Here is a 14,064-nt window from a genome sequence, read left to right as displayed (position 1 = left end):
AGGTCCTCCCACCCGTTATTAACGATAATCTCCACCGTTCACAGCAGAAACTAACAAAATAGTACAAGTCAGGGATTTTGTAATAGTACAGTTTTATTATGGCGTGATGGCACACGTAAAATGGCTTGAGTCAGGGGTGTCCAAACTTTTTCTACTGAGGGCCGTACACGGAAAAATTTAAGCATGAGGGGGCCATTTTGATATTTTTCATTTTCAAACCTTAAGAAAATATATGGATTTTTTTTTTTAACCTTTAGGGCTCCCGGGGACTAAAGAGGGTCTCAGTCATTAAACTGCTAAAAATAAGTCAAATTATTATTTTTTTATTTTATTTAACGCTTACAGTAAATCTCTATATTAACTTGAGGTTGATATAAAGTAAAAAAAAAAAAAGTTTTCTGTCAAAGACAACTTTTTTTTTTTTAGTAAAACTGAAATATGCAGTATTTAGTAATTAGAGCCTTAAAAGATCAATAATGCAGGACACCATTGATTTTAATTATTTAATATTTTTGAGTAAGCACAGTGAAAAGTTAAATAAAATCCTACTAAATATATTTGGGATCCAAAAGGTCCCCCACTCATAAAGTGATACATTTTTATTAGTTTTTTTTACTTTTAACACTTAAATTACGAGATCAACTTCAGATATATCTGTCGATTTTACGTTTGAACTATTATTTTGTTTGTTTTATGCTCTTTTGTCGAATAAAACTTTGATGTTTTTATATGGCAACCACACAATATATGCAATGTTTTTTCCACATAAAACATTTTAAAGTGATATTTTTTAACTAATAATTCATTATAACATAGATTTTTAGTCTTTTTTTTTTTTTTTAGCAATGGCAAAAAAAAGAAAAATAAACAAAGACAAAAGAAAAAAACAGCCTGCTTGGCAGCTTTGTGTCAACATTGCAACGTTTTCTTGTTAGATTTCACCTCATTCCACTTTTTTAAAATGTTTTTTAAAATTTTTGCAATATTATCAATTTTGCAATTTTTGCAGAATGTGTGGCGGGACGGTAAACAATTAGCTGCGGGCCGCAAATGGCCCCCGGGCCTCACTTTGGACACCCCTGGCTTAAGTAAAGCCAATGGCAAGGCAAGTGAAGTGAATTATATTTATATAGCGCTTTTCTCTAGAGACTCAAAGCGCTTTACATAGTGAAACCCAATATCTAAGTTACATTTAAACCAGTGTGGGTGGCACTGGGAGCAGGTGGGTAAAGTGTCTTGCCCAAGGACACAACGGCAGTGACTAGGATGGCGGAAGCGGGGATCGAACCTGGAACCCTCAAGTTGCTGGCACGGCCGCTCTACCAACCGAGCTATACCGCCCTAAGGCAAGGCAAGTTTATTTTGAAGCACGATTTGTACACAAGGCAATTCAAAGTGCTTTACAGGAAATTACAAGAAGGCGGAAATAAAAATAGAATAGTCATGAAAATAATTGTAATTCAAGTTAAAAATCATCAAATATAGTCATCATAAAACAATAGCAATTCAAATTCAAATCAAAGCGTGTAGATAAAATACGTTTAGTTGTCATACAGCAGGGGTGTCCAAACTTTTTGACTCGGGGGCCCCAAGCCTGCATGCAAATTAACTATATATGTGTATATATACAGTCGTGGTCAAAAGTTTACATACACTTGTAAAGAACATAATGTCATGGCTGTCTGAGATTCCAATCATTTCTACAACTCTTATTTTTTTGTGATGAAGTGATTGGAGCATATACTTGTTGGTCACAAAAAACATTCATGAAGTTTGGTTCTTTTATGAATTTATTATGAGTCTACTGAAAAAGTGACCAAATCTGTTGGGTCAAAAGTATACATACAGCAATGTTAATATTTGGTTACATGTCCCTTGGCAAGTTTCACTGCAATACGGCGCTTTTGGTAGCCATCCACAAGCTTCTGGCAAGCTTCTGGTTGAAATTTAGACCACTCCTCTCGACAAAATTGGTGCAGTTCAGCTAAATTTGTTGGGTTTTCTGACATGGACTTGTTTCTTCAGCATTGTCCACACGTTTAAGTCAGGACTTTGGGAAGGCCATTCTAAAAACTTAATACTAGCCTGATTTAGCCATTCCTTTACCACTTTTGACGTGTGTTTGGGGTCATTGTTCTGGTGAAACACCCAACTGCACCCAAGACCCAACCTCCGGGCTGATGATTTTAGGTTGTCCTGAAGAATTTGGAGGTAATCCTCCTTTTTCATTGACCCATTTAAAGCACCAGTTCCATTGGCAGCAAAACAGGCCCAGAGCATAATACTACCACCACCATGCTTGACGATAGGAATGGGTGTTCCTGGGATTAAAGGCATCACTTTTTCTCCTCCAAACATATTGCTGGGTATTGTGGCCAAACAGCTCAATTTTTGTTTCATCTGACATCACATAGACAAAGATAAGACCTTCTGGAGAAAAGTTCTGTGGTCAGATGAAACAAAAAATGAGCTGTTTGGCCACAATACCCAGCAATATGTTTGGAGGCGAAAAGGTGAGGCCTTTAATCCCAGGAACACCACACCTACTGTCAAGCATGGTGGTGGTAGTGTTATGCCCAGGGCCTGTTTTACTGTCAATGGAACTGGTGCTTTACAGAGAGTAAATGGGACAATGTGTGGACAATGCTGAAGAAACAAGTTCATGTCAGAAAACCAACAAATATAGCTGAACCGCACCAATTTTGTCAAGAGGAGTGGTCAAAAATTCAACCCGAAGCTCGTGGATGGCTACCAAAAGAAACTTGCCAAGGGACATGTAACCAAATATAAACATTGCTGAATGTAAGGTTGTTTGGATTGGGTCGTACAAAGTTATGTCGATCTTTAGCTATAAGCTAATGTTAGTGAGACCAGATGTTTTGGTTGGATCTTGCGGCGGCATTTGCTATGCAAACTAATGATGGGGAAGCTTGTAACTCAAATTTCATAAGGGATGCATTCCTTATAAATATTAACTTAAAAGACAAGTTAATTAGAACATCCATAATTTTTACTTAATTGGTATGGCTTAAAAGTGCACGCATTGCAGTGGTTACAATACTGCTTTTCATTTCAGAAACTGGACACTGACTACAACGGACAATTCTAATGAAGTGTGTCACAAAGAGTATTCTCATAAAATACTTAATTATTAGATATTTAAACTATCAGTTTTGACTGTTAGACAGTTCACGTTGAGTGTAGCAACAGCGCCCCAGCCGGTGTTGTGCCAAAATGTGAATGCCTGCCAAAAATGTATTTCCTGTCGCGGTAGCGCGCATCGCTCGCTAAACCTTTCTTGACTTTGTCTGTCCACAGCGGATTACTAAGTGTAAGAAAAGCACTTTATCTTCGTGGTTATTGTAACACTACGTGTTTGACATTATTTAAGCCTTTATCGTGTCCAAAAAATTAAAGTTTGCCTTTTCTGTGGTATCGATGAGATTTAAAGGACTGGTGTTAGTTCGATGTTGATGTGATAAAACCTCTTTCTTGTTTGGAAGATACATACAATTGTAACTGTTATTTCTTTGTGCATTCATTTTTGTAAAATTGTCATTAAATGTAATATTGCCTGACAAAAAGTGATTCAACGTAATATTTTGATATTTACACATCGCATATTTACACGCAATATTTTAATAGAATACTCTTATGAGCATTACATATATCGAAATCAAGTACCTACTGTACTGTTTCCTTGTTGAAATACTCTTTACAAAGCTAAAATATACTCAAACAACCACTTTGTTGCTGCCAAAAATTGATTCCAGATAAAATTTTGATACCAACACATCTTATCTCTGCATATTCTACTAGAATACCCTTATGAGCATTACATATATCAAAATCAAGTACTTACTGTCCTTTTTACTTGTTGAAATACCCTTTTTAGAGCAAATATCTACCTAAATGGCCACTTTGTTGCTGCCAAAAATTTATTTCAAGTAATATTTTAATACTGACACATCTCATCTCTGCATATTTTACTAGAATACCCTTATGATCATTACATATATCAAAATTAAGTACCTACTGTACTGTTTACTTGTTGAAATACTCTTTACAAAGCTAAAATATGCCCAAACGGCCACTTTGTTGCTGCCAAAAAGGTATTTCAAGTAATATTTTTGATACTGACACATCTTATCTCTGCATATTTTACTAGAATACCCTTATGAGCATTACATATATCAAAATGAAATACCTACTGTACTGTTTACTTATTGAAATACCTTTTACAAAGCTAAAATATACCCAAATGGCTACTTTGTAGCTGCCAAAAAGTGATTTCAAGTAATATTTTGATAATGACACATCTCATTTCTGCATATTTTACTAGAATACCCTTATGAGCATTACATATACCAAAATTAAATACCTGCTGTACTTTTTACTTGTTTAAATACTCTTTACAAAGCTAAAATATACCCAAACGACCACTTTTCTGCTGCCAAAAATTGATTCCAAATAAAATTTTGATACTGACACCTTATCTCTGCATATTTTACTAGAATACCCTTATGAGCATTACATATATCAAAATTAAACACCTACTGTTCTGTTTACTTGTTCAAATACCCTTTACAAAGCTAAAATATACCCAAATGGCCACTTTGTTGCTGCCAAAAAGTGATTTTTGAAGGCCGTATGCGCAAACGCTGTGCGCTGTTTGGTCACGTGACGTGGTTTCTGCCAGACCAGGAAGTGAGGGGCGGTGCTTGCTTGGTGGATGTCTGATGATGGTGGTGCTGGGTTAGACTCAAACAAGGTAATGACTTTCTATGTGTTTATTTAAACATGCTCAAATGTAGACTCCGATATGGGAACCTCGTCAAAGTTGCGCTGTCGGTGCGGCGTTCATATTACTAGTAAACAGCGGAGTCGTTAGTCAGTGCGTTCAAGCTAGCATTAGCATTGAGCTAGTTAGGATGCTGTCATTTCAAGATGTATTTACGACCTGCGATTTAGGGCATTTTGGATTGAAACAGGTTGTTTTTTTCGTGTCGCTAATGTAGATATTAGTCCGACCCTGATGTCCTCTGGAGGCATGCACGCAGTTCTTGTTTATATTGCTCATTTGTTCTGCTGTCATTCCTCCATTGAGATAAGTGGATTTTAAAAAATATGACTCAACAATAAGGCGGTAATGTACACTTGAAAATTACTCTCTGATGTTCTATTGTGAATATTAAACCATCACTTTTGTTTTTTTGTTTGTCATGTCATTAGAATTGGATCATTGGTTATCCACGTATTTATAACAATGCAACCTAGGGGTGATGACAAGAACAGAAGTGAAGCTAAAATACGTAGTCAATAAGGTTGTGTTTGTGTGTGTAACCATGAATAATGAATGTTTTCCTCTTCCTCTTCTGTATGACAGCATCCATCATGACAGCCATCAAGCACGCTCTCCAGAGGGACATCTTCACGCCCAATGACGAGCGTTTACTCGGCATTGTGAACGTCTGTAAGGCAGGGAAGAAGAAAAAGAACTGCTTTTTGTGTGCGACGGGTATGTGGATCGTAACAAAATCGTTATAATATAATATAATAATAATCTGTTGCACATGTGTCAAACTCTGCCCGAGCCTGGAAATAATGTGCGTCTGAATTGATTGATTGAAACTTTATTAGTAGATTGCACAGTACAGTACATATTCCGTACAATTGACCACTAAATGGTAACACCCGAATACGTTTTTCAACTTGTTTAAGTCAGGGTCCACGTTAATCAATTCATGGAAGGGATTTTGAAGGGATTTTCATCTTTGATAAGTGTACAGTGGAAACTCAATTAACGAACTTAATTGGTTCTTGAACATGGTTCGTAACTCGAAAAGTTCATATAGTGAAGCAGTGTGTGTTTGTATATACAAAACCAAAACCAGTGAAGTTGGCACGTTGTGTAAATCGTAAATAAAAACAGAATACAATGATTTGATCAAGATCAAGAGATCAAGTCTTTCCTCTCCCCCAGTGACCTACGGAGGGTCGTGTTGATGCTCATCTTCTCCAGACTGGACTATTGCAATGCCCTTTATGCTGGGGTCACTGACAAGACCATCCATAGCATGCAGCTAGTACAAAATGCAGCTGCCAGGCTGGTGACAGGCACAAAAATGAGAGAACACATTTCTCCCATCCTCCCCTCCCTTCACTGGCTCCCAGTGAAGCGCAGAGTGAAATTTAAGATCATCATGTATGTATTCAAAGCGCTCAATGGTCTCGCCCCAGCTTACACTACAGATCTCCTGGACCAACCTACAAGCTCCAGGTTTGGTCGTTGCCTTGGATCTGACAACCAGATGACCCTGAAGGTCCCACGGTCAAACCTAGTGACAAAGGGAGACCGTGCTTTCTCAGTGATGGCACCTAGGCAATGGAATAAGCTCCCTCTGAATATCAAGTCCGCCACCACTCTAGGCTCTTTTAGAGCACAGCTTAAAACTCACCTCTTTACCGCAGATGACTTTTGATTTATGTGTTCATTGTGAGTCTTAAATGTTTATTTTCGATTCCTTTGTGTGTCTCAGTCTCTGTTTCTGTTTTTTTTGTTTCTCTACTCGGGCTGATGTAACAGTTGGATGGGGGGCGCATAATAAATGAAAATAACATCACATAACATTTGCAAATCCTTTTCAACTTATATTCAATTGAATAGACTGCAAAGACAAGCTATTTAATGTTTGAACTGAGAAACTTTATATATATTTTTTGCAAATAATCATTAACTTAGAATTTAATGGCAGCAACACATTGCAAAAGAATTGCCACAAGGGTATTTTTACCACTGTGTTAAAACATCATTTGGGAACTGAGGTGACCAATTTTTTAAGCTTTTCAGGTGAAATTATTTCCCATTCTTGCTTGATGTACATCTTAAGTTGTTCAACAGTCCGGGGTCTCCGTTGTCGTATTTTACGCTTCATAATGCGACACACATTTTCAATGGGAGATACGTCTGGACTACAGGCTGGCCAGTCTAGTACCCGCACCCTTTTACTACGAAGCCACGCTGTTGTAACACGTTCAGAATGTGGCTTGGCATTGTCTTGCTGAAATAAGCATGAAAAAGACGTTGCTTGGATCGCAACACATGTTGCTCCAAAACCTGTATGTACCTTTCAGGATTAATGGTGCCTTCACAGATGTGTAAGTTACCCATGTCTTGGGCACTAATACACCCCCATACCATCACAGATGCCGGCTTTTGAACTTTGCGCAGTCCGGGTGGTTCTTTTCCTCTTTGGTCCGGAGGACACGACGTCCACAGTTTCCAAAAACAATTTGAAATGTGGACTCGTCAGACCACAGAACACTTTTCCACCTTGCATCAGTCCATCTTAGATGAGCTCGGGCCCAGCGAAGCCGACGGTGTTTCGGGGTAACATTGACAGCCTTTTCCAAATTAAATTCTACGCTAGCTTGTCACTTTGACTTCTGATTCCATTTTCCATCAGTGTGTTGGTTAACAAAAATTATAAAATCAAATGAAGGATTTTGCGGGCTTTTTTTGTGGATGTCTGATTTCGCCGCAGCATTTTCTAAAAGTTGCAGCAAAACCAACCCCACTGATGCAGGGAGACATTTTATTGGTTAGACAGTTGCGTTGTGTTCGAGTGCTGCTGGGACTATTTTGATTGGCTAAAATGGATGGGGAAATTGCAGAGATTGGGCAAAGTTTCGAGGCCGCGCATAATTTGCAGTGATTGGTTGAAATTGCGTGAATTGGCGCGATCACAACATCGCAAAATTCTGAAGGGACTGACTGATAAAGCGTCCCTCTAGGGCAGGGGTCTCAAACTCAATTTACCTGGGGGCCACTGGATGCAGAAACTGGGTGAGGCTGGGCCGCAAGAAAAGATTTCTTAAAAAAAATCTAACATGCACTTTTTAATGAATTCACCTCCTTTGAATGGCTTTCCCGCCCTAGCAACCATCTCACTCACCATGTAGCTAGCTTTGACTGCTGCATCGCTCTTTTCGCTTGCTTTCTTGACGAAATCTTGTTGCCTCAGTAGACTGGTTTTAAAATTTGCAACCCGGTTCACTCCCCTAGTATTTTGCATACTCCTCAGCATGTCTAGTTGTATAATGACGTTTCAAATTGTATTCCTTGTGCAACGCAACTTTCTCTGTATCAACTACAGAAAAGAGCTATAAGGATTATTCATAAAGTAGATTACTTAAAACACACTAACATATTATTTATTAATTCTGGTTTATTGAAACTACAGGAGCTAGTAAAGTTACAGACATTATGTGTCATGTTTAAGGCTAAAAGTAAAACATTACCAGCAAATTTACAAAAAATGTTTGTCATCACTTCTGAGAATGAAGAGCATAGAAGAAAAGGTCATTTCAATTCTTGACGAAATCTTGTTGCCTCAGTAGACTGGTTTTAAAATTTGCAACCCGGTTCACTCCCCTAGTATTTTGCATACTCCTCAGCATGTCTAGTTGTATAATGACGTTTCAAATTGTATTCCTTGTGCAACGCAACTTTCTCTGTATCAACTACAGAAAAGAGCTATAAGGATTATTCATAAAGTAGATTACTTAAAACACACTAACATATTATTTATTAATTCGGGTTTATTGAAACTACAGGAGCTAGTAAAGTTACAGACATTATGTGTCATGTTTAAGGCTAAAAGTAAAACATTACCAGCAAATTTACAAAAAATGTTTGTCATCACTTCTGAGAATGAAGAGCATAGAAGAAAAGGTCATTTCAAACATCAGTATTCAAGGACAACTTTAAAACAAATGTGTATATCAGTGGTGGGGGTTAAACTATGGAATTCTCTTTACAAGAGATAAAAGATTGTAAAAATATATTCCAATTGAAAAAATATATAAGGACAGAACAATGAGATCATATGGACAGCCATAACTGTTTACATTTTGCTTTATATTTATTATTTTACTTATTTTTTGCCTAGTTTTGTATTTGTTTTGTATCATCCTGTGAGGTGTATACTACTTATTTTGTTTTTTTTGTTCTTTTTGTACATCATGAAGTTTTGCACTTCTTGTGTTTTTTTGTTTGTTTTCGTTATATTTGGATGTAATTGTTTGTTTATATGATATCATTAAGTAAGACTACGTACTATGTTGAAGGGGGCAGAAAAATATAAGATTTTTCTTCATCCTGCTCCTTCTCAGGCATTGGTGTGTAAATGTATAATTTAAAAATTGAGGTATAATTGTCTATCGATCAAAGATGCACATCAATGAAGGAGATAAATAAAAATGAAATGAAATGAAATAAGACACGTCGGGGTGCCCCTGTGAAAGAAATATTGCATCAAAAATCGTCTCTGTCTGGAGCCAACGGGAGGAGGGTGGGGGGTGGAGTTTACAGTTACGGTAGCACAATTAGCCCCGAACGGGTTAACATCACCACGTCTGTATCAGCGCTGGGGTCCAGTGCACCACACTTTTGTATTGTCGCTCGCTCCTTCGGCGGAGTGCTCGTCTTCCCCGCCCGGACTGTTTACAACGGGGGCGGGAGCGAGCAGGCGGGCGAGGGAGGGAGGCAGGGAGGGAGGAAGGAAGAGCGTGTGTCATAGAAAAGCGGCAAAATGTTTCTCTGCTTGCATTACGCAAGTGACATCAATGCATACTTGCCAACCTTGAGACCTCCGAATTCGGGAGATGGGGGGGGTTGAGTTGGGCGGGGTTAGGGGTAGCGGGGGTGTTTTTGTAGCCCGGAAGAGTTAGGGCTGCAAAGGATTCTGGGTATTTGTTCTGTTGTGTTTATGTTGTGTTTAGGTGCGGATGTTCTCCCGAAATGTGTTTGTCATTCTTGTTTGGTGTGGGTTCACAGTGTGGCGCATATTTGTAACAGTGTTAAAATATAAATAAAATAAAATATGACCACCCTCAGTGTGAAATGTATGGCTGTTCCTCAAGTATGTCTTGCAATAACCTGCGTGTGTCTCTAGAAGCCTCATACAACATGTGTCTGGGCTGGCACGCTGTTAGTATGGAGAAAAAGATGATGCGGTGACAGATTCTAGAGGTCACTAAAGGCAGTGCCATCACGGCACGCCCTCGATATTGTCGAGAGCCTCATACCACAACGTGATTGGTAGATTTCTTCAGCTCAGCACACAACGCTGTCAAGCGCCATTCATTTAAAACTTGCGGGCCGCACTAACATTAAACTTTCATATTAAGGTGGGGGCCGCAAAATAACGTCTCCCGGGCCACAATTGGCCCGCGGGCCGCGTGTTTGAGACCCCTGCTCTAGGGGCTTTCGTGACTGGGATATGGTCCTTGATGAAAATGAGTTTGATACCCCTAATCTACAAGAGACGTGAAGCAAAATGTTATGTTGCTAATAAAATCTGACCTTTTTTTTTTCATTCCTTTGTAGTCACCACCGAGCGGCCCGTGCAGGTCAAAGTAGTCAAGGTGAAGAAATCTGACAAAGGAGACTTTTACAAACGACAGCTGACCTGGGAGCTTCGCGACCTGACGGAGGTGGACGCCAAAGATGCAAGCAAGGTCAGCTCACGTCAAAGTCTCAGCAATGTGGAGATGTGTTATTGATGAGGCAGAAGTTAAAAGATGAAGTCCGTCAAAAAGTTGTTCTGTCAATAGCTGGTCAACTTGAGATTGTCACGGTTAAGATACAGTAGCGCCAAGATTAGCTGGTTGTGTTTTTCTGTATTAAAGTTCACCCTTAACCTGTCCTGCTTGGTGAATACTGTATCTCCATCAAGCGCCACTATATAATAATAGAAAATAAGACAAATACTGCAATGTAATATGTAAATAAAACACAACAAAAAGTTAATTTAACACTAAATTTAGGGAAAAAACATTATAATATTATTAATGAGGCATCAATAATCAATTTTTAATTGAATCGTTGCTCCTGAATCTTAATCGAATCGTGAGGTGCTCAAAGATTCCCACCTCTAATATTTTTATTTATAAACCGCTTTTTCTCCACAGAAAAATAATAACTATCAGGTTTTTAAGTAGTTGATTAATGCCACATGATCATGTGCAGTCAACTTTACTGTATGTACCTATGCATGCACTTTAAAATGACGCGACTCAGATGTTGGTGTGAAACTCATGCACGTTGCCACACTGTTGTCTACAATGAACTAGGAATGTAACGAATTATGAACATTTCATATCACTGTTATTATTGCCGCTGTATTGTTGAATGTGCTGAAAAAGTACTTACACACACACTGAAATATTTTGACCAAGTTTTTTAAATAATAATGATTACACATGTTTTCTGTTTTCTTGTTGTGCTTCACTGATAGTGTTTTAGTCTTAGTAATAACTATTTCAATGGCTATGGTTTTATTGTTTTGAATATTGGTTTGTACTGTGGCACTTTAGGATTTATTTAAACGAAAATTGCATAACAAATCAAATGTATTATTATTATATATTATTTCTGGCGGTCGCTGTGTTCTACTCTGTTCAGCGGTCCTTGAACGCACCGTAAAAAACTATTTTTTTATTTTTCTCTTTTATATAGAAGGACCACTCAGTTCTGGAAGAGAGCACCTTGTAGGTTCAATGTGCACAATTGTATAGCTTAGTTCAGGGGTCCCCAAACGTTTTGACTCGGGGGCCGCATTGGGTTACAACAATTTGGCCGGGGGCCGGGCTGTCTATATATATATATATATATATATATTTTTTTTTTTTTTGAATTTTTTTTTTTTTTGCGCAATAATTGACTGAAAGAGCGCGCACTTTGCCAATGATGTCATGTTATCGATGGGAAAATGCATTTTTAGACTATGATTTGTCTGAGCGGCTAGGAGACACCGAGAGTGACAAGCAGTATAAAATGGATTAGAAAGGACAGATTTTAAAAAAGAATAATACAAAAATAAATTTTTTTTTTTTTTTGTTCGTTTTGGTGCTGCTGTGATGTGCAATGCACTTGTTAATAAAATACTCTTTTAATTTTCTCATCATTATTAAGGTAAAAAAAAGAAGTTTTTTTGTACAGTAAATTTCTCTAATTATCGCCTTGTTGTTGAGTAAATGGACCCACCATCTATATTTTGAGTATTTATGTGAATGTCTTTCTGTTTTTTGCTCCCTTTGCTCAGGAAAATCCCGAATTTGATCTTCACTTTGAGAAGGTCTACCGCTGGGTGGCCAGCAGCGCCGCAGAGAAGAACTCGTTCATCTCCTGCATCTGGAAGCTGAACCAGCGCTACTTGAGGAAGAAGGTGGAGTTTGTCAATGTCAGTTCCCAGCTGCTGGAAGGTGCGTAATTTACCCCCTTTCACTTTTTCTCTTATTTGCTGTGTTGATTGGATTTATGAGAAGCATGTTGCGAGTTTTCAAAGCTTGTCTCTGCATTTTGGGTTATGTTATGGCTTTTAAATATCTTCTCACTTTTCTCTCTTAAACCTTCTCTGGCCAGAACTTCCTAAAGCGGAAGGTTGGTAGGACTTAACTCCCCCCCTCCCTCCTCCCTCTTCTTCCCCCCTCTCCATTGTTCTCCATTACGTCAAATCATTACCCTCATTATTTGACACTTCCCCATAAACTTGGCTATTTACATTAACTCATACCTGTCTAGGCCACAATGTGTTTGTTTCATAATGTTCTACCTAATCTAGCCAAAAGCTGTTCTCCATATTGTGATTTTATAGTTTTAAAAAATTTAATTTTTCTAATGATACATTCTTCTCATATTTTTTGGTGTGTTTTTGGAGTACTGGATTTTTTATTTTATTTTACAGCCTCACACGTGTGCTGCATTTTGTCATAACTGCTGGTAAATGACCAACCTGTGGTAAATGAATACATTTTTATAGCGTCAATTTCTGAAAATGAAGACAAAAATATCATGAGGTCAGTCGCCTCCCTGTAACTGAATGTCTTCACCTGTCCAAGTCCACAAAACAACACCTCAATTTGTATTGAACACAACCGAATGTTTGATCATGTTTTGCATGCCTCCTTTTTTTGTTTTTTAGAGTCTGTGCCTAGTGGCGAGAGCCAGAATGTTGCCGGTGGCGATGAGGATGCTCTGGATGACTACCAGGAGCTAAGTGCTCGTGAGGAGCAGGACATCGAGAGCATGATGGAGATGTGCAACTACGCCATCTCCAATGCTGAGGCCTTTACAGAGCAGCTCTCTAGGGAGCTGCAGGTGCTAGATGGGGTAAGTGATGCAATAAGGTAGCATCAGTATCGGACACAAGTAATTATCTCCTCATCCCTGATTTTTAAAGGCCAATATCCAGTCCATCATGGCATCAGAGAAACAGGTCAACATCCTGATGAAGCTGCTGGATGAGGCCCTAGGCGAGGTGGACACCATCGAGGGCAAGCTGAGCAGCTACGAGGAGATGCTGCAGAGTGTCAAGGAGCAGATGGACCAGATCTCGCAGAGCAACCGCCTCATCCAAATCAGTAACACCAACAACGGCAAACTGCTGGACGAGATCCAGTTCTTAGTGGTGAGGAACCATATTTGAATGAATCTAAAATAACATTGCATGGCTTTTGTGTACATGTATGCATGGGCTGAACAATTAATAAAAAATGTATTTCGATTTCGATTATGGCTTCTCACGATCATGAAAATACATTCATAGAAAAAAAAATATTATTGGGTCTCGCAACGTGCATACAAATTCCGGAGCTTGTAACAGTGACACAGATGAGGAGCGGATTAGTGAAAAAAGAGCAAGTCTACTAGAAGTTTGGGATCTCACCATGGTTGCGACTTTTTTTTTTTTGACAGCACAAGTATGCATAATCAATAATCACTCACCTCAACAAAAAACGTAGGGCATTTGATTTCCGCGTTCATATAATCGTGGACGGAGTCACATCATTTTCCAATAAAACTGAATCCCCTGTTAAATGCAGGATATTAGGGGAATTGACATAAATGTAAGTGAAATGATGTCATTTTGAGAAGAAGAAACATTTGTTTGGAAAAATAATGTGGCCAGTATTGCTCATTCATCCACAAAACACTCAACCACCCCATCCTGAACTAAACAATGTCAAGACAGCCATTTGAAACACTGACTAAACAACAAA

General features: G+C 38.5%; 1 protein-coding gene across 7 annotated transcripts in view; it reads left to right on the top strand.

Moving 5' to 3' along the window:
* Nucleotides 1–4,670: 4,670 nt before the first annotated feature.
* The window catches only part of exoc1 (exocyst complex component 1), a 35,100-nt gene continuing 25,706 nt past the window's right edge, over nucleotides 4,671–14,064 (top strand). For 4 of the 7 annotated variants that reach the window (XM_062038491.1, XM_062038490.1, XM_062038487.1 and 1 more), the window contains exons 1-7: nucleotides 4,671–4,771; nucleotides 5,387–5,518; nucleotides 10,391–10,521; nucleotides 12,108–12,267; nucleotides 12,428–12,445; nucleotides 12,987–13,174; nucleotides 13,245–13,472. In XM_062038491.1, coding sequence (XP_061894475.1) covers nucleotides 5,395–5,518; nucleotides 10,391–10,521; nucleotides 12,108–12,267; nucleotides 12,428–12,445; nucleotides 12,987–13,174; nucleotides 13,245–13,472 — 849 coding nt within the window. In that variant the 5' untranslated portion in view covers nucleotides 4,671–4,771; nucleotides 5,387–5,394. The remainder of the gene's footprint in view (nucleotides 4,772–5,386; nucleotides 5,519–10,390; nucleotides 10,522–12,107; nucleotides 12,268–12,427; nucleotides 12,446–12,986; nucleotides 13,175–13,244; nucleotides 13,473–14,064) is intronic. The other 3 variants (XM_062038492.1, XM_062038489.1, XM_062038488.1) reach the window with 1 other exon arrangement.

This window comes from Entelurus aequoreus, linkage group LG27, assembly GCF_033978785.1.
Source record: "Entelurus aequoreus isolate RoL-2023_Sb linkage group LG27, RoL_Eaeq_v1.1, whole genome shotgun sequence".
Classification (NCBI taxonomy): domain Eukaryota; kingdom Metazoa; phylum Chordata; class Actinopteri; order Syngnathiformes; family Syngnathidae; genus Entelurus; species Entelurus aequoreus.
This window is presented reverse-complemented; position numbering and strand designations above follow the sequence as displayed.